The sequence below is a fragment of the Apteryx mantelli genome, chromosome 17 (assembly GCF_036417845.1).
Source record: "Apteryx mantelli isolate bAptMan1 chromosome 17, bAptMan1.hap1, whole genome shotgun sequence".
Taxonomy (NCBI): Eukaryota; Metazoa; Chordata; class Aves; order Apterygiformes; family Apterygidae; genus Apteryx; species Apteryx mantelli.
In genome coordinates, this window is record NC_089994.1 from 16,126,646 (window position 1) to 16,151,407 (window position 24,762).

The window sequence follows — 24,762 nt, forward strand, 5'->3', positions numbered from 1 at the left end:
TCCTTACCTGGCAAAAAAGGATTAATTATATAGTAATGAGCTATGTTGTTTTGAGATCTCTCTCTCTCTCTCTCTCTCTCTCTCATATTAAAACAAAACTGAATGAAACTAAGGTAAGGTTACAATACAAATATGTTTTTAAACTTCAGATTTGCACTGGTTTTAACACAGGATGCAGCACTGGCAATCCTGCTGCGCTTGCGCCTGTCAAAAAAATCTTCCCCCCCCCCCTTCTTTTTTAAATTCTTATGAATGAAAATGTCTGACCTGTGTAGCTGTGGACAAAATCTTGACTTGACCTGGATTTGGTCCTCAGGGTTCATAGGCTTGAAGGGAAATAATGAATTGGCTCGAGATATTAGGAGAACTGGGGGGGTTCCATAGGCCAGTCCTCCGGTATTTTAGTGTATAGCCTGTTGTGAATGAACGGTTGCAGTTGGTTCCTAAAATGTAAGGGGTGTAGTCAGGATCAGACTTGATCCAAAATACCCTGAGCTGAAATATCATCCCTGACTCACAGTATAATACCAGGCGACTCGCTTTACCTCCCTGTGCGTTAGGGCGGTAATTCTCCTGGCCATTGTCTGTGGAATAGTTAATATGAGAAAAATCCATTTAAAGGCAGAGAGGGAAGGAAATACTCTTATTAAAGTAGGATGAAATACTGAGCTGGAAGCGTAGCAGACATTTTGAAAGATGGAGCATGCGGCGTAAACAAGTTTGAGGTATCTCCATAATAAAGTGATTCCTAATTCCTGTGCCTCTGGCACACGCAGCCGCAGCGCCCCCGGAGTGTGGCTGGGCGTCTTCGTGAGGCGAAGTGATTAATGAGCGGCCATCGGAATGGTCCTCTTGATGCTGTAAATTATTTATAGTCCCGCGCAATTGATTGTCCCCCAAATAACCTGGTATTGTACAAACAACTTCATTAATATCTAGGCCTAATTCTAATGCAGCACATACGATATTTGTACAAATTGAGGCTGCACATCTCTCTACTCTGTCTTGTGGGAGGGGAGTCTGCTGCTGACAGCCTGTCCTGCCTTAAATATTTTTATTTTATCTTATTTTTTTAGAATGCATTTTACATTAACAGCCAAAGCAGCTAAGAGTGATGGCGCTGCGGACAAGGGGCAGGTAACCCGCACCGCGCGGGGGTGGCGAGGGTGAGAGCCGTCCCTGCGGCAGGGCAGCACCTCCTGTGCCGCCAGCTTTGTGCTGCTCCTCCTGCCTGGGAGTGCTGCAGGATTTGGGGCTGGAAACCTGGAGAAAGGAGGTTCTTGTGTGCGGTTTCACACGTTCCACCAAGCCAGGTGCTGTCCTGGTTCTTTGGTCTTGTGCTTTTCAGCCTCTATAAAATTTGCATCTGAAGAGGCTGGTGTCTGAAGCAGCAACTCTCCTGGGTGTGGGTGGTTTTTCCTAGCATGTTAACTAAGAATTAATGTCTGAGCTCATGCATTCTCCGTTTTCTCCCCAGTTAACGTCTGCCACAGTCTCCACCAGTCCTGCTCCCCAGTACACAGATACAACCTGGGGCGGCAGCAGACTCCTGTGGTGCTTCCATGTACCAGTCCTTAGATACTGTCTTGGCATTAAGAAACTTAAATCACCGAAGCCAAATGCCAGGCCAGAGCTAGGATTTGGGGAATAACGCAAGGTTTTGGAGGCCTAAACTCTCCTCCTGAAGTGGCTGTAGGGGCTGGACGGACGGTTGCTATTTTGTGTGTGCTGAATTTCCGAGTAGTTTCTCGGAGGCAATGCCGCCTGCCCCCGGAGCGAGAGGCTGCCGGAGCGGCCGGCGCTGTCGGCACAGCGGGTGCTTTCGCCGGGTGGCCCGGCGCAGCGAGGCGAGGGCTGCGTCCACCACCTCCAAACAGCTGGCGGGAGCGCGGAGGGGTGGAGGAGCAGGACCGGAGGCCCCTCGAGACGGACAGACCTGCCGTCAGTGTAAGCGTTATGCAGCAGAGCAGCGATTGAAGCACGGGGCAAAAGGCCGGTAACTCCTGTGCCATAGTCGCAGTGTCTTGGTGGACTTGGGGGAAGAGCCCCTCGGGTCCCTGGCGCAGGTGGGGGGGGGGGGTTATAAGGTGATGGCCGTTGCTGGCCGAGCTCATTCTGGGCAGCGCCGGTGCCCGGGGAAGGGACAGTGCCGGGGGAAGGATGACCTGCCTGTTGCCCCGCCAGTCATCAAACCTGCAGAGAGGGTTTTTAAAACGGCTGCTCTTTGCCTTTGTTAATGAAGGCGTTCACGAGCAACAGATTTCTTTGCCCTCTGCAGCATTTTGGGTTGTTCCTGAGCGTACGGTGCGATGGGGCAGAAGGCTAAGGGCAGTTGCGGAGCCTCGTAGTCCGATCACCGCCTGCCTCACTCAAACTAGCCTTCCTTTGCTAAATAAGTATTGACACTAGCCCTTGGTGTGTTATTACCTTTTTTTAGCAGCTCTAATTGGATTAAAATAATTTTGCATCATGCGTGAAGGATGCATGTTAGAGTGCAAAGGGCACCCAGAAACCTCGGCTGCGGGCGCCATGGTTACTAGTGACATCACTTGCTTTGCTATTAGCAATAATGATTTGTGTGCGGCGCTGAAGCCCGTCTGAAGATGGCCTGAACTAAACCCAGTGGATTGCTGATGCAGTCACGTTGCCATGGAAACAGATGTTGCAGCTTAAAGTTGCCTGCATCCCTAATGCACATGGCATGAGCAAAAACATGGTCTTACGGTGTCCACAACTTCTAATGGGACACAAATAGGCTTACTGGAGACAACGGGGAATGCCATTGCAGTTAAACTTGGTTTACCATTTAGGTAGTGCCAACTTAAATGTGCGTGATGAGGTATCGTAGGCTTTGAATTTGAGTAGTAAGAACAAAGCTCAAGTGCTTAGCTGTCCTCCAGCAGTGGTGGTGTTGAAGGACTGTCAGTCCCATTTGATGTGGATTGTTTTTGATCTGTGCTTTACACAGCACAGGCTCAAAAGTACGATTCAAACCCATCCCTTTAGGGGAGCCGGGCTCCTAGCTCCTGCCTACATTAAGATTGTCTTTCTGATATAACCATTAAGCTTACGCTCAACTTCCGTGACACAAAAATTGGGAAGCTCAGGTGCCTTCCTTGTTTGGGGGCTGCTAGGTGTCTATGGGCTGTTTTGTTGTCTTTTGATGAAAACTCTACTGAAGCCTGAAGAAGAAGGTTGCCTCACCGGTAAGATGCTGAAATGGGGCTTGAAGGATCAGGGTTCAAACCTAGCCCCACCAGCAGCTCCATGTCTTCAGGTTTCTTTCCCCCTCTCTAAAGCAGTGCTTCCTTGCTGAGGCCGGGTCTCTGATGCGTTGAGAGGTGCTCAGAACAAAAGCCCTTTGACTGACAGCAGGAAGTTGTGTGCGCTTTCCTACTTTGGCAATCTAATGCATTAATAACAATACGGGTGTGTGTTTTTTAATTTAATTCCTGTAACTTCCTGTTTGCTCTTAGAGCGCATTAGGTGCTGATCAAATTATGTCAGTTTAGATCTGATCAGAAGTTCTGCTTCTTGGCTTCTGTAGGAGTGGAATAGGTACCATCTCCCCCGCTCCTTTCCTTCCTCACACTAAAGCTCTCTCCTCAGATATCAGCCTAATTACATTGATAAAATTTTAATTGGAAGTTTCAGGTCCTTGATGACACACACACTTGGAAGAAAAACCAGGTTTGAGATGCATGACACAACTGTACTTTTAGGGTAAAATGACATTTTGTTTTCATAGTCAAAGACCCGATTTTTGAGTACCTGCAGTAAACGCTGGCCATGGTGCCTGGTCTATCAGCTAATCTGTATCAGCAGACAGAAGGTTGGTGGTGGTGAAAGCAGATTGCTCGTAATGAATTAGATGTCAGTTCAAATGATCAAAAAGGAGTAGTTAACAAAACACAGAGCTGAGTCATACCACAGCAAGAGACAGCTGAAGATGGAAAGGATACACCCATGTGCACGCACACAGTCACTGTACGTGTTATCTATGTACAAAAATCCTATGCTGGAAAAATGTGTTAAAAATAAACCGTGCCATTAGTTTTGGGACCTTTAGGTATTTTCCAGTATCTCTGTCATTGGCCTTCTGGTTTTAGGTGCTGTTTAATTCTGGCTTGCAGCAACTCTGGCTGAAACTGTGCATCTGTTGCTGTGCTGTTTTATTTGTGGTGCTTAAATGCTAGTATAGCCACAATAAGCCGAGATGCATGGCTGAGGCTGACAGGCTGCGCTGCTTATAACCTCTCCCAGCATTTCTGTAAAAGATTATTGAATGCCTATCTATCAGTGAGGAGAAAAGAGACAATTTTTAAGCATAGAAGTTGGGACAGGAGGAGAGGATTTAATTTCCTAACAAAACTTAACATTTGGCTTGTGCAACTTAACTGCAGAATAATGGAGGAAAAAAACCCACAAAACTGTGAGGGTCGGGATTTTTTCTGTAGTTTCTCCTGGGGGCAAGGGGGGAGAAGAATGCTGTAAAATAGATATGCTTCACATTACACATGTGCAGTGTTCCAGATGGTTTGAGAGGTACAAATCTCGCACCAGCTGTGGACTAACTGGCGCTTGTCAGCATGTCCCGCTTCTGCTCTTGCCCGGCACCCTGCGGGGAGGAGATGGTGACGGCTGGTGGGCAGCTGCCCAAAGCCCAGCTGGGAGGCAGCTGGGGATGGGAGAGGGCAATGCTTTGCAAAATTGGTTAGAAGATTGAAATGGCCGTCAGCCTACATGGTGCCCTCCCAGAGGTGGTTGGGAGTATTTCTCCCCTCATGCACTGATGAAGCTGAACCCAAGTAACTTATTCCTCCCTCACCCTAAATCCCTAAATTTTGTTCCTCAGCTCTTTGCACTTTAGGAGTCTTTGTACTTCCTTTCTAAAGCCGAACAGAAGAGAAAGCAGGTCTGACTAGTGAAACCAGGTCTTAGAAGCTATCCAAAAATGGCAAGAATCATCCATCCTAAGTAACTTCAGGTATTTTGTTGTCTGGTGGGCAGCACGAGGCAGTTTGGGCTTTCTGTGGTTCCCAAAGGACAGGTTTGTTTCTGGGGTCTTAATTGGCCCATGTGGTAGCCATAGCATCCAAAACAATAAAAAAGACATAATTGGTCCTAGAATATGTTTTCTCAGCCTCCCTTGCCACAACAGTGTGAGCAAGTATGTTAGCAGGATCCTCTGGGGAAATGTGCTGTCATGTTCTTGTTCAGCAGATACATAGATGCCTCTCTTTGGTATGGTTGTCAATTGAAGCCATCTACCAGCTGTAAATTTTTAATATCCGTATCTGCTTCTAAATGGGATTAAAAAACTCCAAGACTTAAGTGTTATTTTAATGGATTCTCCCACAAGAATTTGTCTGGACTAGCAAACTATCCCACTGCCAAATGGGAGCTGGAGCAAAGTGGAGAAAAAGAAATCTTCTGCTTATTGTTCTCAGACAATGATTTTTGTCCTCATTATTTACAGACAATGGGTCTACCAAGTACAGTGCTGTCAATCTTTGTAATTTAAACAGTCTCAAGTCATTACTCTCATGTGGCATTGAAGTAGGCCACTGTTACTGCATAAATATGTTGCAATGATGCACCAAGAAACTTCACTGTGAAACTAAAGCATGTCAGCCCCTTGTAATCACTCTCTAATATATTTAGATTGAGGGGTTGAACTGTAAGCCGTAATCAGTGGTAAACAAGATGAGACTATAGCTATAATCTATTTTAGAAAGCTAGAACAATGCCTGCATCGTCTGTTATCACCATGCAGCCTACCCTGTTTTTACCATTCTCAGCAGTACAATTGCTTTGCTCGAAGTAATAGATGATCATACAAAAAACTTAAATGGAAACAAAACCATTGAACCATTTGCAGCTCCACTGTGGACTTTGCAGACCTTCTGTGTGTCTGGACTGGAGTCCATGTGCAGTGTGGGCTTTACTCTGGGAATGAAATACAAGGAGGAGGGTAGTGCTGGCGTAGGATAACAGTCTTCTCAGTGTTCTTCTGAGTCATATTGCAAAATGACTGGAAAATACAATAATATTATGTTTGCTGATTGCCAAAAAAGGCCTTCTGTTGGGGTCGTACTCAGCTGATGGCACGCCACAGAAGCTATCTCAATTCAGCTCCTATTAATGGAGGATGATGGTGCCTTTCTAGATCTAGCTATGCCTTGCAGCGCTTTAAAGGGAGTAGGTGGAAAGGATTGGCACAGACGCACCCTGTAGGCTGTACATCCTCATGCCCTGGCACGTGCCCTTGCTGTGCAACAACCGGGGAACTGCATGGTTGTTTTCAGCCAGATGTTCAGAGATGAGGATAAGTTCAAGCATTTGGCCTTGTGCAAATTTAGACCTGATTGGCAATAGCCTTCTTTCTCCTTCTTCCCCTTTCATGCATCTCTTAGGAGTTGACTGGTGGATGCCCAGTGGTCTGTGGACCACAAGTTTTAAACCATTTTCTTCTGTAGTTGCAAACTTCAGCGCGGCTGTCCGTTATTGCATGTTACCTATTGAACGTTGAACCTACGAGTGCAGATACAGCTTGGACAGGTTCAGGTGTGGCCTGCAGAAACTTATTGGATCTAAATCACTTTGTAAACCCAGAATAACTGAAGCTTGGTGAAGAGCTTTCAGTGACTGGGAGAAGTGTGATTAGTGTTTCTTTTAGTTCACCAAAAAGACTACATTTACAGGAGTTCCTGATGCTGAGAAACTGTCCCATCAGACTAGGATGGAAATGCAGCTAGTCTTCCTTGCCGAAGTCCACCTTTGCCCTGATCGGAGCAGAATGGGAAAGATGGGATGTGTGCAGGGTTCAACACTGTCACCCTGTTGTTTGGAAAGAGAAGAACATGAACCCTCTCCTCATGGAGATGCTGGATAGCTACAGCCTGAGGAGGTGAACAGTGCTCTAGCAGCTGCTGCAATCCAAGTTTTTCTAATAAAGAAACCACCAGTTGGTGCAGTTTGCTGCCCGTTATCTGATGCTCCGTCTCTTAAGCAAGCAAGCAGAGCACTACCTGGATTGCTGGCCTGGTGTGGGGCCAAAGGAGCGACACAGTGGCTCTTTGAGGCTTGTGTGACTGGTGTACATCACTCAGCCAAATTAACGGCAGAGCTGTGAAAAGAAATCACTTTAAAAATAAAGATCCAGAATTGTCGGGTCTGGCAATGAGCATCCTGACTACTGAAGTCTAGAGGCAAAAAAGCTAAACCAAAAGTGTAAAGGTGAGTTTAATTTCCAAAGCCAGTTGGCTTCTGTGTTTCTCCCACAGATGCAATAGGGCATATCCTGGCTGTCCTGCTTATCCAGCATTACGTGTTCTTGTTCTCTAAGAAGCTGCTGTAAATGCACAGTTCCTGCAGCTGAACTGAGCCTCCTCAAATTGTGGGGGTTTCTGTTGCCAGCAGTGATAATTCCTTTTCTGAGCTGTACACCACTAGAAAAACCTAAGAGCTTAATTTAATCACCTGGTCCCCCTCAGCTCTGCCAGGATGATTTGCTGAGCTTGGGCTTTACAAGGTGAGGTCTGTGCTGGTAGCAAAGTGCCTTTCTCACTGGGAAAGGGGATGGAAAACCCGAGAGCTGATCCACCTGTCTGTTAGCGGAAGGCTTTGTTTACAGCCGTTTGTCTCCTGTTGTGAAGGGCAGATGATAAATGGGGTTAGGCTAACCCCATGTTTAAGTGACATTCAAGGGAATTATTCATTCTGTGATTGTTATGGTGAGGTCATGTGTTGTGTCCCATGCTATGCCACTGTGCCAAGAGATTTATTTTAATAGAAGCCTTTAAGTAACTGGCATTCTTGCTAATCATGGTGCATCTGCTTCTCTGGGTTCCCTGTTATGAGTAATTTAATGCTATTACTTTAGCTAGAAGGGATCTGTGTCACCATCTGTCCTGGAAAGCTATTGATGGGGCTGTGCAGAACATCGAGTGTCGTCGGTGGGGGAGAGGGAGTTCTAAAGGGATGACTGGATTTCCTGTTGTAATACAATATAAGACAGTTTACTGTGATTACAGCTTAGATAACTTGCATATAAAGGCTGTTAGCTACTCTTTGATTTTGTTGAGGACCATTCCTCAGATATTTGTCGATGGAGAAGATATTGTTATCAGCTAGTTCTGGGTCGTAATAGCACAGGTAACGTGCTAAAGAAAAGTTCCCCTTTTGTAGGGGCATGGTTCTATGAAGCTGAAAGCTTAAAGTCTGACCCTAAAATGCTTGCACATCTGCCACTCCCAGCTATCAGACATCTTTTGGAGAGGGCTTGCTGGACACTTTTCAAGCCAAATGTTTTCCTAATCAACAGTTAATTTTTAATTGTTGTTTACAGACCGCTTCCCTGTAACAAGCCCTCTCCATGCTCTAGCTGAGTCACAATAGACGTGAAGAGGCTATATGGTTGAAAAGCAAATTGCTCTTCACTAGCATAAGTGGTGTACTTTCACAGCACCACTTACGTGCAGAGTGTCATCCTGGTCCGTCAAGCGTGTGTTGCTGAGGTCTTCATTTTTTTTGTCTGAGAAATGTATTTACTTTTTGTTTTTATGACTGGTTAGTAATTGTGCGGTTCGCCCTCTAACCTGACCTGCTGAGTCCTTCCTGACCTTCCTGTGGCTGTGTAGCCTTCTCTGCAGGCCAGTGGGTAAGTGTGAGAGCGTTCAGGGCTGTGAAGGGGCTTTACGTGCATTTCTCATGTGGAGTTTTTCTTTGATTGTACTGTCCTTCCCAGCAACAAGCCATGTGTTGCTTTGAGTGCAAATTGGCCTGACTCAAAACAGCTGGAAAGTTTGTTTGAGATACAAATTCTACAGTTCAGATTTTTGTCATGCAAAGGTGCAGCTCTTATTTCACAATAATCTAAGAAAATGGTCTTGCTATACTTTATTGTATCTTATGCAAATAAGTGACGAGCAGGAAGAACCTATAGGGCCCAAACTTGCTCAAGGTTTGCAGCTGGGTGAAAGAGGCTGTGTGCCGGGGCTGGTCATCTGGAAAGCCTGAAGGAGGAAGCGTGCGCTGCGCCCGGATGGGCTTTGCGGTCTGGTGCAGTTGCAGAGAAGTCAATAAAATAACCAGAACTCTGCCCTGGGATGTGGACTGACTTCCCCAAAGAGCTTCAGTTAACTCGTGTCTTTCCCTTCTTCCTTCCCCCTCCGAGCGTTGGGATGCTAATGTTGTAGCACCCGTCGCAGCTCCGGCAATCAGACGGCTCTATCTGAAAAGCTAATTCAGTGCTAGCGTTATCAGGGCGTGTGGAAAAGCTGCTTATGGAAGTATTCGCGTAAAGCAAAAATTGGCCGATATTGCAGGTTCAGCAGCCTTCTAGCCCTATGATGAGAACCAGGCAACCTGCTTTCGTGCAGAGAGATTTCTGTCAAAGCTGACTTAATGAGGAAGGAAGAGCGGGGGATGTTGGTGTTTGCTGTGTGCCTGGGGTGTGCTGCTGCTGGCCTTCAGACCAGGGAGGGTTTTCTCCGCAGGACGTCCCTTCTGGGCAAGCGGCTTTAGTTAGCGGCCTCTGAATGGCCAAAAAGGACGGCTGCTCCCCAAAGCAGGTCAGACAACTTCTGAGCTAGCTCATCTCTCACCGAGGTTCTCCTCAGCCCAGGTCTGGCCCCGTAGTGCATAAAAGAAGTGAAATTTGTTTTTTTTCCTGAACCACTTCAAGTGTAAACTATTTCTTCCTGTGTTGGAAAATCATCAGTTAATGAATTAAAGCCTATGCAGAGACCAAGATGCTTCATCCCCAGAGACAGGCAGCATTACGAGGGCATGGATCGTAACAGGTCCGCTCTGGGGACGGAGGGACTTGGCAAGCGTGCGCGGCCGGTTTGCCCCAGCTCCAATCTTCCGCTCGGGGAGAAGTTATAGCACAGAGACCAGCAGAGCCTGCGTGAGCTTGCTTCGAGTGCTGGCCTTTCAGCTTCTCAAATGGATCCAATTGGGGATAAAACTCCTGCCTCCCGGAGAGCCATCAGGGGAGGCAAGACAGAAGATGCTGTTCGGACGTAGCTCAGTTGTAGCTGTGAAAGGAAGTATAAGAAGCTGCATGCTGTTACCAAGACGAAAGCCTAAAGGTTTTTTTTCCTCCAGTTTCATGTCAACCATGGCTATAAAAGCAGGTTAAATCTTCAGCATTTTGGTCTCCTGATGCGATACAAATGTTTGTAAATCTGTGGACGCTGTCTGTGCAGGCCAGGCTTGGCATGGTCCTAGAAGATGCTGAGACCGCTCAGTGCTAGGGATTTCTTTTGAAGCTGAAAGATTCCTAAATATGTTTGGTTCAAAACAAGGGCTTTTAGATCTGGAGTTACTGGTAATCATGCGATCTAGAACGGTAGTTTTAAATCCAGCTGATGTATGAGTCTACACGTGGTAACTCGGCACAAAGAGAATCCGTATTTCCTTTGCTTATGATTTCCCTGTGCTTCTGCCGTATAATAAAACTCTAGATCTCTGTAATTTGTATCGACTGTTCAGCCCAGATGCCGTGCTGTTATTCTGTGAGACACATTCGTTCTGCCTGCTGGGTTACTGCCTTTTCTGAGACCTCTGAATTAACGAGATTTTTGGGTCATCAAGATTATTTAATGTTATTGTCATAAATATTTGTAGAGGACTTGGCCAGTGCTTATACAAGAACTGAAAGACAGTAATTTTTTTTAAGAGGCTGTGTGTTTTAATGAACTGCCAGCTGAATGTTTGATATAAACTTTAGAAAAAGTGCTTCTCTTTTACTCTAGTACTGTAATTTGTGGAGTGGGAGAAAAAACTGAATATTTAGATTTGTCAGTTGTTTAGATTTGTCAGTTACAGCTGTTTAAACTTAAAATCACTTGAGAGTTATTTAGAAGTAAATATCCCGCTTTTTAAATAGTTGTGTTGCTTATCATCCTGCCTTCCAAAGAAAAGCCCATCTCTTGCGTCTTATCACTTTCTGTTAAACTACATTTTCTTTGGCGTTGTTTGTATGCAAAAAAGAAAAAGTTGTTACTGCGTTACTTTTTGCAGTTGATTCTTGCAGTAGTTTCCAATTTCTTCTTAATTGCCAAACTATTGTCCTCTCAAACACACATAATAAACTCAAAATACTAACAATATGAATCTATTGTTTGGAAGCAGTGAATGTTATACATCATTGTATCTGCTGAAACGTGTTAGAAATGACCAAATATTTGGTTTTCCTCTAGCTCTTAGAAGCACAGAATTTTGGGGGATTTTTTTTTTTTTTTTGGAAGGAATTTTTGCCAGGTTTCTCAATGAGGGACGATACTACAAATAAGCCAAAATAGAAAGGCTGCCAGAGGGTGCTGTGTGCATTCTGGCAAACTTGGGTTATTTCTTCTAAATATCTTAATTAGCAGAGCATAGTCTTCAAGCTGTTCTTGGAGAGTTGCTGCCCTGCCAGACCGCAAGCAACGAACCCCCAAATACTGTGATTTTTAGGTTGTAGAATACAATCTTTAGGACTGCGACATTGGACTGAGTATGCATATGATTCTTCGTGCTGATATTATACCACAAGAATGTGCCAAGTGTGATAAACTCCCCTTCGCCATGCCAGCCGCTGTGGTGAAAGCTTTTTGTGCCGTTGGGTTGTTCAGAGCCATGCGTAGCCTGTTGTGGGAGCGGGAATTGAGGCGTTGTTAGATCTCCGTTTAAACCGTCTCTTAGTTCTAGAGGTGTCCAGCTGCAGAGCTTTACTTTGGCAGATCTCTAATAAGTCAGATCTGTGTTCCCATGTTGGCCAGATGAGCTGCTAAGTCTCTCCCAGTTCTAATCTCTGGGTTTGGTAATCTTGGTGCCAGGGTGCTGCTACAGTTCTGCACAGCGCTGATGGTTGTGTAAAATTATACTCAACAGAAGTCCTAGAAACCATCTCCAGTGTTCATGTGCTTCGAGATCTAGGTATTTACCGTGTACTGGAAGGATTAACTGTGGTGTTATGTCTTCCCTTTCAGAAAAAGAGCAGAGAGGAGACATGTGGGGAAGGCAGCGGAGTGGAGATCCTGGAGAACAGGCCCTACAGGGACGGCCCGGGAGGCAACGGGCAGTATACTCACAAAGTGTACCACATTGGTATGCACATACCCAGCTGGTTTCGGTCCATATTGCCCAAGGCAGCGCTGCGAGTCGAAGAGGAATCGTGGAATGCGTATCCTTATACGAGGACAAGGTAACGCTTGTCACAACGTCCAGAAGTGTTTCTCTACTTCAGAGGATTTGGTGTCACTTTGTGTGACAGTGACGTCTCTTACATCTTCAGTAATATCCTTTAGAGCAATTGTGGGGTCAAGTCCTAAAATTCTTACCAGTGCTTAAATCTCAGGAGTGCAAGTGTTGCCTGAGCTGCCTGTGTAAGTACTTCAGAACTTGTAGCTGGTTGCTCTAAGATGTGAGCTGTTTTGCTGATCAGAGCGTGGGAAATCTTGAACAGATTTTTATTTAGTCTTGTATCCTGCGCTGTATGATCTACTTATTGTTGCAGGTATCTACTAGCTCAGTGAAGCTAGATTTAAATGTGCATGGTGATGAGAAGGTTGTCATGTTGAACACTGTCAAGTAAAACAGGATTCATTTGTTCTAGGTGGAAAAGTGTGGGGAGAGAAAAATCCTAAAAGAATATAAAACATGGAAAGTTTTCTGGTGCTTCTGTTCTGGGGACTTTCTTACTAGCATTTAGCTGGAAAATAACAAACCTACACCCTATGGCCTTTACCATGAGAAGGGAAGAGAGCCAGAGGCTCCCTGGAGCCCTCTGGGACCTCCTTGTTTCAGCTGATTTCATCTGGGAATGCTTCAGATACCCTGGAATAAACAGTCTGGGATCTTCCTATATGCCCATTACTTTGGTTTAGAACATTTGCCGTATTCCAAGCTTACAAGGCTGATGTTGCTGTCATCTTTCATAACAAAAAGGCTGTAATGAATGTGTTGGTTTCATCAGAAATCTAGAAAAGTTTCATAGTTTTATTTTTGCTGGTCTCTGCTAATGACATTAGTTTGGGGAAGGGCGGGAAGTGCGTGACTGTGTGCGAGCAGTTGCTCATGACTGTAAATAACGGAGCTGTCTGATTTTCATGTGATCAAAGCTCACTTTCTGTCTGTTTTTTCGATCCTCTTGAAATGCCCACGAGCCAGTAAGCTAGGCAGGAAATCCGGCCCTGCGCAGAATCAGGCTGTATTTTATTCTCCTGCAGATTCTTGGCAAGAGCTCAGCTTTTCTCCTGGCTGAGGTGCATTTCCAGAGCATCCCTGTGTTAGTACCTGTGTCATGTCTGTAAGGATAACGTAACTTGTTAATACAGCAGACCCAAATGCTAGCTCCTTGCTGAAAACTGCTCCTCCTAAAGCAGTCTGTCCTGGTAGTCGTCTCCTGGAGGAGATGATGTCAAACCGAGTTGCAGGTTTTTTGTCAGTGTCTCTGCAAATTGAGACTATTTGCTTTTCCCCTCGGGCTTTCTCCTGCCAGTGCTTGCTGCTGCTGGCTGAGAAGTTGTTTCTGGGCTTGCGTGGGTGCCTGATCTCCAGTAACTGCATGGGGCGTGTTGGCTCCAGCTCTCCCGTGATCCGTGTAGCACCCAGTGGGGAGCAGGCTCCTTCATTGCTGGGTGCTTGGTGTTTTACTGACACAGAGCCATTCCACTGAAGCCACGTGTCCAAGGCAAACTCCTGCCTTAAGAAGTTATTAAAGAAATCTCAATCTCTTTTTTTTTTGTAATCTGTACAGGTGGCATTTTCAATCTCTCTGAAGTAAAATACGAGTAAAGGCTGGCTTGGATTTGGGACTGATTTTATACATCCTAGGAAGTGTTTTCCCTGCTTGCGGAACGTAGCAGGATTTACTCCAGGGTGCACTGTTCTCTCTTTCAGGTACACGTGTCCTTTTGTGGAGAAGTTCTCTATTGATATTGAGACATACTACAAAACTGACCCAGGAGAGCATGTCAACGTGTTCAGCCTTTCTCCTGCGGAGAAAAGACAGACCATTCTCGGTGAATAGCCCTTTCCTTTAGCTTGTTTTCCTTTATTTTGCTTTTTGTTTGCTATGTAAGGTTTTTTTCGCGGTGTGTCCCATATCTCCCCCCCAACATTAGTGGACAGGCTGCTGGGTGAGGTGCAACACGTAGGGTGAGGAAATCTGACTTCTCTTCTAGGCTCAATGTAAACCACACGGCATTTCTAGAGAAATCGTTTCAATCCCCCATCTGTAAAATGGAGCTGTTTTCCTGTCTCCTTCATGCGGTGCTGTGAGGAGTAAGACATCTAATGCTTTTGGGAGTAATAAATAGAAATAAATATTGAAGAGGAAAACACTTGCTATTTTATGCTGCTTTATAACTGTATAGCTGCTTTGTGTATATGAAAATATTATTCCTGTCTGCACGACTGAAACACGAGGGTGTATTTCATTTTTGCTTCCCACCCTTCTAGTATCACCGTCGTGCAGGTTAACACTTCAGCTTTGCAGCCTTCTTCGGGAGATCGGGTTAATGAGCCTTATACACTTAAGGATTTAACAGGGGACAGGCAAAAGGGAACATCTTGTAAAAAGGCAGAAAATGGCCAGTGTCACGGCAGCTCCTGTGTCTTGCTGTCCCTCGTGGCCCGTGCCGGTGGCATTTGCAGGAGACCCCCCTGGGGGGCCGGGAGTGCCGGCAATTATCATCGCACAGAATTAAAACATCACTTGCTCATGGAACTGCTGGGACTCGACTATTATTTGAGCTCAGCCTGACTCCTCGTAGGCGCAGAAACGAGAGCTCGCCGTGCCCGGGAGCTCTGGAGAAGGACACCTAGCGTCTGCTTCAGCTCCTTCAGCTCTGTTGGCGTGCTGCATAACAAGGGACACCCGATGCAGTTTTACTTGAGCGTTACTTCACTTAAACTTCTTTATTTTGAACTTCAGTTGACTGTCCTCATTGCTGTATCCGTCTGATCAGGCTTTCCATACTGAACCAACTCACCCTTAACTAGGCTTGAGTCAGGCTGCCTCCATCGAAAAAGCAGCTGTTGGGCAGGGAGATACTGTCCTTCAGTCCAAATGCTAGATGTTTCTGCTGAGGTCTGTGGGGGGTTGCAGGTCTTTAAAATGCGTTCATTCATTCTGCTCCCATCGCGTTTTGCACTTCTCCGTTGCCAGTTGTTGTTAATTAGGACAATTTTGGATTTATACTACAGAGGGTAGAAAATTTAACATGTCAAGTGCAACAGTAGCGTGTGATGAGTTACCAGTAACCTCCCTTGATGCTACCCACTGAACACCTTATCTTTGGAGTACATCTTTTCCATTACAGTACTAAAAAAAAAAAAAAAAAGGCAAATGTGTTTTAACTCTCAGATTAGGCAGAGCTGTAGCGCTGTGAGTGATAGTAGAAAAGCTGAAAGATGGGATGTACAAAAGATCTTTGTGGAGCTGGAAAGGTGGAGCGCGTGGATCTGCCTGGGTGCTGTGGACCTGCAGTCACTGTGGGCAAAAATATCTGTTTGGAGCAAAGAATCTTTTTTCTGGAGCTGTGTGTGCAAGTTCCCTTGGCAGAGCTGATCACTGCCCAGGAGCAATATATAAACAATTTAAATATCAGTTGTTTAAGTGTAAGTAAAAAGAAACTAAATAGCTGTAATGGTTCTGGTACTTACTAAAATAGAAACAACTTCTGAAAAATGGTATTTTCTTCCTTTGTTCAAGTAAAGGAAGAATTTAACTGTTTCTGTTCTCTTTTTATAGATCCTATTGATATTGTTAAAGATCCTATCCCTCCACACGAATACAAAGCTGAGGAGGATCCAAAGCTGTATAAATCAGTGAAGACTAAAAGAGGCCCCCTCTCAGAAGACTGGATTGAAGAATACAAGAACAACCCTGGGAAATACCCAATCATGTGTGCATATAAACTTTGTAAAGTCGAGTTCAGATACTGGGGGATGCAGTCCAAAATCGAGCGGTTTATCCATGATGTTGGTGAGCATTTGTAGTCTTGCAAGGTTCACTGTCAACTCCTTAATGTTGTTTCTGAATTGAAACACACAGATGAGGTATGTGCGATGTAACATATCACAAGACGTGTCTATAAGGAGATTTTTGGACCGGACCGCCCTGTCACGCGCAGAGCTATGGGTCAGTTCAGAAAAATCAAGTTGTTTTATCATTTGTGATCCCAGTATGTGTGAATCCAGATCATGTGTAGCCACTGAAATGGTTACAGGTCCTGTGTAGGCAAGATCTTGCATTTCTTTTTTTTAGACAAGGATTTGTCTGTTGAAAATTTAGCCAGTTATTTTTCAAAATCTGCCACTTCTCTTTGCTTTGGACAGAATCCTCAAGGGCTGCTCAAAGAAACGAGCTACACCTACAGTCCCCCTTGTACGGCGTTCAGGAAGGGGCTCTCTGGAGAGTCGCCGGTCTCTGCTGCCCTGCGGCAGGACGGGTGGGTGGGTGCTCGCATGGGCACGCATCTCTGCCCTCCCGGGTGCAGTGTCCGGGGCTCCCCACCCCACCGTGCTCCTAACCCGCCGTGGGTCAGGGGCAGTTCTCAGTCGTGAGTAAACGTGCCGCTTTGACTGATGCGTCGCTCTTAGGTCAGTGCTGCTAAGGAGGTGGCTGTTGTTTGTGTCCCAGGAGTAACTACGTGGAGACTGTGCAAGTCGGAACAGCGGCAGCAGCACTGGCAGTAATTTGTTCTTTGCAGAAAATCTATAACACAGCTGCTATGGTTCCTGAGCCTTGCCACAGGAGACGGGATCTGTGGCCAGGTGGAAAACTTAAGGAATGTTTCTTTAAATCATTCCCATCTCAAAAAATGTAGATATCTATGGCTGTCCTTGGACACAGACGCGATGAAGAAGGGGCCAACTTGTCATACATGTGAAAGATGCTGGCTAGTTTCTGTACAAAGTAAATTCCCCTGCATGACATCTACAGCTGTCCCTTTCTATACGCAAAGCTGCTTTGAAGTGCATGATGCTAGAGTAAGTAAATGGTTTTATAGCTCTCTTCAGTCGTACTGTGCTCCTGAGAGCTAATGTGGAAAACACTGATAGAGCAGTGGAGCAAGGCATAAACTGTTCTCGGAAGAGTTGCGGGTTGCTCTCTTAGAGCTCCTTTGGTTTTCCTTTGCCTACAGATGGAGGTTTTTTACCTGTTACAGACTCTGTTACAAGTGGCTGTCTGCAGTGAACTCCCTCGGCGTTTCGGTGACATGGGTTAATTTAGTGTAAACTGCAAAACATGGGGGCAGAATAACAACTCCATTGTATCTGTTAAATTAAAAAGGAAACATGTGACTCTTCCAGTTGTTCAGAGGTGTTTGGCATAGATTAAGCTGTGGTCCCTTAGAAATGCTTCTTTTGTATTTCATAAAAATTGCCTGCCGTTTTCCTCTCGATTGAGGCTTTGCAGAGAGCCGAGCCGGTTCATTGTCTGCCTTTCAAAAGCCTTTCCACTCTGTTGTAATGGTGGCAAATGATGTCTTTCAATGTGGTTAAGATGCATAAAATCAGAAAAGTCTTTAAGGAGAGACAAAGTTGAGTGATTGAAGAGCGGAAGCAAAAACTGCAGGTATCTACAGAAGATGAGTAGCTTTGCCTTGCAACGGGATAGCCATGGGCAAGCTACCAGTGGGTGGAAAAGCATCGGAGCCCAGGCACGAAAGACGGTTGGGTATGAGGCTGTTTAAGTTAGAAGTGTGCTACGATGTGGCTGACCGGGCTTGTAGGCTGCTCTCCGTTTTGTCTGTGCATTGTAAAATGAGATGGTGGGCCCAGGTGCCACAGATGTTCTTGTCTGCCAACCCCTCCCGGGTGTTTCTGTCCTTGTTCCTCTGTGCCCAGCCCCGGCAAAGCTGTTTCTTGGGGAATCGGCTCTGTGTGCAGGGTCCTCAAGCCAGCAAGAAAGCCGAGGCACGATCCAAGAGGAGGATCCAAACTCTGCCCTAGGTGGGAGCAGCCCTTTACTGGGGCACACTAAAACTGGAGACTGGCTTGAAAGAAGAAAACTTGCGAGTTAAGTGATGGATGGATTGTAATATGTGGAAGGGCTACTGAGTGCGGAGGGAGTAACTCTGGGGGATGGTGTTGAAATGTTCTCCGTCTCTTACTGAGCATAACAGCCATTTTTTCTGATGACTAATTGGACAGTTACTCAGTGCTTTGACAGCCTGAGACACAGACTGAAATTGTGGGCTATTAGTCTACTTGGCTGTAATATTTGTATGCTTTTTTACTCCTTTTCCATAGAATTTAAGTTTAATTGGACTGGCACTGCATAATGTTCTGCTCCCACTCACTTCCTAATCGTGCACGTGGGCTACGACACTTTTGTTGTTAAACAAATGTGTTGACTGCGCATGGGTTATTGATTATATGCTGTGGCAAAGTGTGTTGCCGTCCCGATAACCAGAGCTTTGCCTAAGCCAATGCGTCTTAGGGTACGTATGCCCAAATTGTCGCACAGCGTTGAAGTGGAATCGTTTTAGAAAGCTCTTTTGCCCAGCTTTTGCTTCACTTAAGTACCTTAATGAGAAAGCTCATCCCGTAGGCACTGTCCCTCGGGGCCCGCACGTACAGCTTTGTCTTCCCCAGCCTGGGCAGACTGCAGCGAGCGCGATGTGGCTGCGACCACGCGCTTGGCTTCCTGAGTGGTCTGAGCAAGGGAAAGGAGGGGAGCAAGCAGACGTCCCTGCAGGCTATGTATGATTAGATGCCTTCAGACAACGAGGACTGTACTGACGAGGTTGTGGGATCTGCTGCGACTGTCGAGGCAATAGTGTCACACAAGGAAAATCAGACGTCCTTTGTCTGCTGCCAGGCAATTGTGTGTTATAAAATGCTTTGGCGTGTTGCCACTGGGTATATAAACTGTCTTTTTGGCTACCCATAGATTATGTGGATAGTTGGGTGAGGTTTGGGGCTTGGTTCTTTTTTTGCGTTGAGTTCCTGTCAGAGTTACTATTCTTATTTCAAATCCAAAGACAAACCCAGAACGGCAGACAAAAGCTTTTCAAATTCAACTAGAAAGTCTGCCCAGTCCTGGCTTGTCTCGTGCTCGTTTACGCTTCCTTTTGTGAGCGCCGAGTACAACACCACAGTCTGCAGGCAAATCGCTCGCAAAAGTTGGCGCTTGGAGGACTGAACCCGTCTCTGCGGCAGAGCTGTTGAGATGGTGACTTGAAAGGCGAGTGATTTAAATGTTTGCACCCTGCTAGACTCTTCGCAGATGATCGTTCCGCAGAGCGCAGTGGGAAATGTTGTAATTAAATCAATGCAAAAATGATGAGTACTTCTGAGCTCAGTCTGCACGTGTGCATATGTGCATGTGTGGGTTTTTTTGTTTTTTAAACCAGAGCAGTGCGCTTGCTAGAGAAATAATAAAATCTTCTTAACTACTAATATTACTGAAATCAGCTGGTACCTGCCTCCTTATAAAAATCCTGTTCCTGTTATTTTTGCTGACTTCAGTGCATGATTTGCCTGCTCAGACCACGGTGTTGCTCCCCGAGTCCGGAGAAGAAGGTTCATGGCACGAGCTGGGCGGAGGGAAAACAAACTCTGCACAATCTGCCCGACTCTCCTGTGCCGTCAGTTCTCTCTTCCCAGCACGAAGACCTCCCTGGGAGACCCTCCGCTACCCGGCGGTCTGTTCCTGTTGCCAGTGGTGTTTGCCCTGCGGAGGCAGAGGGGAGTGCAGCCCGCAGCGGGACGGGACGGAGGAGCGCTGCGTTGCCCGCAGCCTCCGCCAGGCTTGTCGCGTTGGCTCCGGCCTGGAGCAGTGTGGCCAGCGCGATGCCATCTGCAGCCCGGCCTTCCCGGCCAGCTCCCATTCCCCAGCAGCATGCCCCAGGGCTGGAGGTGGCCCTTAGGCACTGCTTGAAAGCCCAGAGTGGTTAAAAAGAGAAATTTTCCCAGCTGCTCTCCGATTCCCAGGTCTGCTCCATCCCCTCCTTCTCGCTTTTCAAGTAAAAAGCTTGCTTTCTCTCTGACGTTTGGAGAAAAACGTTCTAGGACTTGAATCCTTGCCTGGCGCTGGAGGAAGCCGTCTCTGGACTGGTGAGGCCGTGCTCATTCCCGGCTGGACCTTGGATTTGCGTAGCGGCACGGGGGCCCTGGGCAGGCCCTCCGGCCCCCGCCGCAAGGCTGCTGCACTGTAGGGAGGTATTCGGTGGTGTATGCACCAACTGGGGCTCTTCTCCATAACTAGCAGTGGAGATTCCAATCCTGTGCAATGTGCTCTAGGTGACCCTGCTTGAGCAGGGGGGTTGGACTAGATGATCTCCAGAGGTCCCTTCCAACCTCAGCGATTCTGTGGTTCTGTGATTCTTTCTGCAGGCCATAACTTCTATTTTTTCACTCCTTTTGCACCTGGACAGCCTCGTTCTCTTCCAGGTTTTCTCCCCATGCTTGCGAGAGCTGCAGCACAGCTGATGCATCCCAGGTGAAGGCCGGAGGCTGGGAAAATGATTTCTGTCTTTTTGACTTCAAAACTGAGCTGGAAGGAGAGAGGCACAGCAATCACAAAGCCCTGTAAGGGCATCTTATCTTCAGATGAGCGAGGCTGTAAGGAAGGGGGATTTGGGGTCTCTGGTGCGGCCGCTGCACTCGGCACGGTGCTGACCAGAGCGACGGGCTCCACTGGCTCGAGCGAAGAGACACAGGCAATTTCTGTGAGCCGGGGGAAGAAGTGCAAGAAGGCAAAGGGGAACTTTGGAGGCCGTCTTGTTTTCCGCGAGTGGTTTTCTTCGTTCCTTATGATGTTGGTTCCTTAAAACAAAGATACGTGCGATGGGTGGCATCTAGGCCCTTGCAGAGAGGATTTTGGTGGGGCGGAGGAGCTGGTGCGTTGGTGTCCCAGGGCTGGGTGCAGAGGCCATGGTGCTCTCCAGGCTGCCGCAGCCCGGGGCTGGCGTGGCGGAAGAAGCTGGGGGCCTCCGTCCCCATCGCTGCGTCTGCTCACAGTCTGCTTTCAAGCAAAGTAGAAGTGGACATTGTGGACATGACGGAGTTTGAAGGATCGCTGTGGTGGTGGGGACGGAGTTACGGCAAGGGAAACGCTTTTTTGGCTTCCGAGCTGGATGTGACGGGAGTTCAGTCCTCATTTTTAAGCTCTGCTGAATGTCAGTCATAACAGGAGGTGAAGAGGCTAAAACATTCTCCTGCGGTTCTGCAGAAAGTAATCAGGCGGGGGAAATAACTCTGAATCTCTGCTAAGGCTGAACGGAATGAAGTTGCCGAGGATCCTCGTTCTGCCCCCAGAGGTCGTAGCCTGCTGGCTCAAACGTGCGTGTGTTATGTGGAGCTCCTCTTTGAAAGTCAGGCAGAGAAATGCATAAAAAATTGATAGATTTAATCTTACTGTGCAAATGAAGTTCAGGTTGAGCTGATCCATCGTGTTGGCTGCTGATCTCAGTGCTTGTTTCTTCCTGTTTTGTGGTGGCCGGTGCATGTATCGCGGCATTAGGGACTAACCGAAGTGCAGAGCAGCAGACAAATGGCCAGGCCTGGAAGGAAAAAAATAAATATACATATACATACATACAGTATCCCGCCTGCCAGCTTTGAGGTGCAGGATGTTTATGCTCCGAGCTTAGAAGCAGAGAGTTGTGGCTCTGTAATCCCAATGACACCAATTCCCACTGCTGCTTTTGGCAAGTCCTTCAACCCATCCCTGCCTCAGTTTCCCCATAATTACAGGGGGAGCAATAGTCACTGATTTTTCCTAAGGGCTCCTGAGGATTAGCTTGTCAATATTTGCAGAAGCTCTTAAAAGCACCATTACTGCTCTGTGCTCCTATCAGTAATAAATAGCTGTTTGAAGCCTTGGCCAGCCGTGAGCTTTTCAGCAGTAATATTGTTTGAAAATCCTGAGTGATTATCTTGTTTTGAAGTCTTAGTGCTATGACGATGGTAGCCAACACTTTTAACTCTTGGAAGAAAGTTTCTGTTGCCTGGTCACAACCATTGTACGTGTTGATATTCAGATGGTTCTTCCTTTCAGGGATGTGACATTTTAAAATTGTATTTTAAATTGGCTTTACCCGCTTCATTTTTCTCGTGCAGCAGCAGAAAGGGACTGTGTCTGTAAAATAAAGTGTCTTTCTTCCCTCCCTTCCTTTGCTTCCCATCCCATTATCTCAGAAGCTTGTATTTGTGAGACCATTTTGCTGATAAATAGAAACTGGTGCAGATTTCCAGGGACGGGAGAGGTTTTAGTCTTGTTAGCACTGCCAGTGTGAGGATGTGCTCCTGCCCCGTGACCGCCCTGTGGTGGCTGTGCAGTGTTCATGAAGGAACCACTTGAAACTCTCCTGGATGAAAGAAGATTGGGTTTCAGGGTCTTTTTTGTTTGTTTTCTTGTTTGTTTTGCTGGTAATGTACTTCACTTTGAAGGCTGGATCCAAATGTCACAACTTCTCACAACTTCAAGGGGGTTGGGACATTTGGGCTCTGCACCTGGCTCCTTCCTTCTTGGTGGAGCAGGCAGTCCCAGAACAAAATCCTGGATTTGAAATTAGGAAGTCGCTCCTGCATTTGAAAGCAGTTGCAGAATACTAATTTTGGTGCATGGTTGGTTAGCAAGAATTGAGGGGATGCGATTACATGAAACGACCAATTTGCCCTCCCAGTGGTTGCTGCGTGAAGGTCCTTTATTGCAGGTTACACCATGGTGTCATTAACTCCACTGTACTCAATGCCACAATGTCTTGAGGTTTAGGGGATGGGAACACATATCTTTGCAAAGTCTTGTAGCGTTGGTGACGGGGGCATTCTGGCTTTGCAGGCTTGCGGAAGGTCATGGTCCGTGCCCATCGGCAGGCCTGGTGCTGGCAGGATGAGTGGTACGGGCTCACCATTGAGGATATCCGGCAGCTGGAGAAGGAGGCGCAGTTGATGCTGGCTCGGAAGATGGCCCAGTTCTGCAGTGAAAATGATACCGAGCAGCATGGAGCCAAGGACACTCCTGGCGAGAAGGATGTTGAAGCTGACACCGTTTCGCCTGTTGACACAGAGGATGTTGCTAGTAACAGTGAAACGGCATCTGGGAGGTCACTCACCAAGCAGTGGTCCACCTCTTCCAAGTCCTCACGATCTTCAAAAAGAGGAGGTAAGATGGGGCGCTGATGACTTGCTCTACTGTGAACTGTGTGGCGGTTGTGCTTTTGGGAGGTATGAGCATGTCTCCTAATGGCTGACCCCTTTGGGACAATGCATATCGCCCCAGCGAGTCCCTTTTAACGCTCATAAAAGAGGCCTTCTCTGGTGGTATTGCAGATAACCTGTTGGAGGTTTGGGAATGTTTCTAGTTGTCCCGTAGGTGTGACTGTCAGTGATGCATGCTCTTTGGCTGGGCGGAAATGTTCCTACATGCTGTTCATCCCAAAAGTTGGTGTTAGGCTGCCCGGGTGCTGCAATGCAGCTTGTGCAGCTCAGCACCACCATCAGCTCCTGGGGGACGAAGGGAGGTCGCCACGCTCCGAAGAGGGACGTGGCTGGGGGCTGCTGCCCTTCGCTGGTGGCGATGCGCTGTAGCTCTGCAGGCACCACGCCTTGCAGCCCGAGGCTTGGTGGGACCGTAGGTGGCATTTGCGTTCCCTTCTAGATGCTGCTCAGCAAGTTTGCAGGGTACGATTGGCTGTTAAAGCCCCTTTGGGTGCCCTGGGAGGACTTGGCTTTGAGTCCTGAATTTTGTCACTCACCTCTCCCTAGTCGGTCACCTTTTTTGCTGTGTTAAACTCTTCATTTCCTTGGGCTGTTCTGTACAAAAGGGTTTGAATTCTCAGAGAGCTGCAGAAAGAGGGCTTGAACCCTCAGCAGCTCCACCTTTTTGTCAAGCACAGCTGATAGCCCTCACAGCAAGAGGGCAAAATCTTGATTTTTCTGGGCCCCCCCAGGGACAGCCTTTCCTCCAGCGGCCGTGGAAGGGAGATGTGGGTGAGTGAAGCTTAGCCATCTCTCATGCATACAAAAGATTGCGATTTGACTCGCAGTTTTTTATTTACCACTCCATCACTGATTTCATCCCGGGGTGACCGAGATATGAACAGTGGTTTTGCTATGCGATGATTCAGTGGCGTGAGCCCCAGGGAAGAGCCTAGTAGTCGCTTTAGAAATCATTATATGAATATAAAAGCACTGACTTTCTTGCTTGCACTGGGATTTTGTAGTGATGGGCCCGTCCTTCGTTGCGCTCGCGGCCGTGAACCCCTCTTGCAGCGCTGAGGCGCTCTTCGGAGGCTGTGGTTTTCCGACCTTTCAGGATTTTACCTGGAGGTTTTCTCTGGTAGCAAAGCCGGAGTTTCTTTTAAACTGCAGATTGCCTCAGCTTTTAGAGGGGAAAAAAAACTGATGAAAGCAATGAATTGTGATGTGCTGGGAAGTACGTCACGCAGATATTTTAATCCTTCTTCGTGCTGCCTTTAAGAAATGGCAGCGCGTTAGCATATGGAGGCAAGGAGGGCTGCCTGGACTTACCGCTGCCGCCGGTTGCGAAAAGCAGCCGCGTCTGCAAAAAAGCTCAGTCTTTTCTGTGCCATCTGGGCGAGACCTCTGGTGCTAGCAGGACCCTTGTCACCATCCCATATGCTATTATATGCTCTATTTTTAGCAACTATTATGCGAGTGCCTTGACGTCACTGCCGCGCGAAGGAGCTCGGCTCGGCTCCGCCAGCCTCCTCGCTCGCCGTCCCCGCGGCGGGCGGTGGGGCAGCTGGGGGCTGCCGAGCCAACGCGAAGCTGCAGTTAGGTGCCTCC

General features: G+C 47.1%; 1 protein-coding gene across 4 annotated transcripts in view; it reads left to right on the forward strand.

Annotated features, from left to right (window-relative positions):
- Positions 1–24,762, forward strand: part of PITPNM2 (phosphatidylinositol transfer protein membrane associated 2) — a 136,464-nt gene that overhangs the window by 73,805 nt on the left and 37,897 nt on the right. For 3 of the 4 annotated variants that reach the window (XM_013958662.2, XM_067306810.1, XM_067306812.1), the window contains exons 4-7: positions 11,982–12,196; positions 13,894–14,015; positions 15,749–15,982; positions 22,793–23,116. In XM_013958662.2, the coding sequence (XP_013814116.2) occupies positions 11,982–12,196; positions 13,894–14,015; positions 15,749–15,982; positions 22,793–23,116 (895 nt within the window). Of the gene's footprint in view, positions 1–11,981; positions 12,197–13,893; positions 14,016–15,748; positions 15,983–22,792; positions 23,117–24,762 lie in introns of those variants that run through there. The other variant, XM_067306811.1, reaches the window with a different exon arrangement.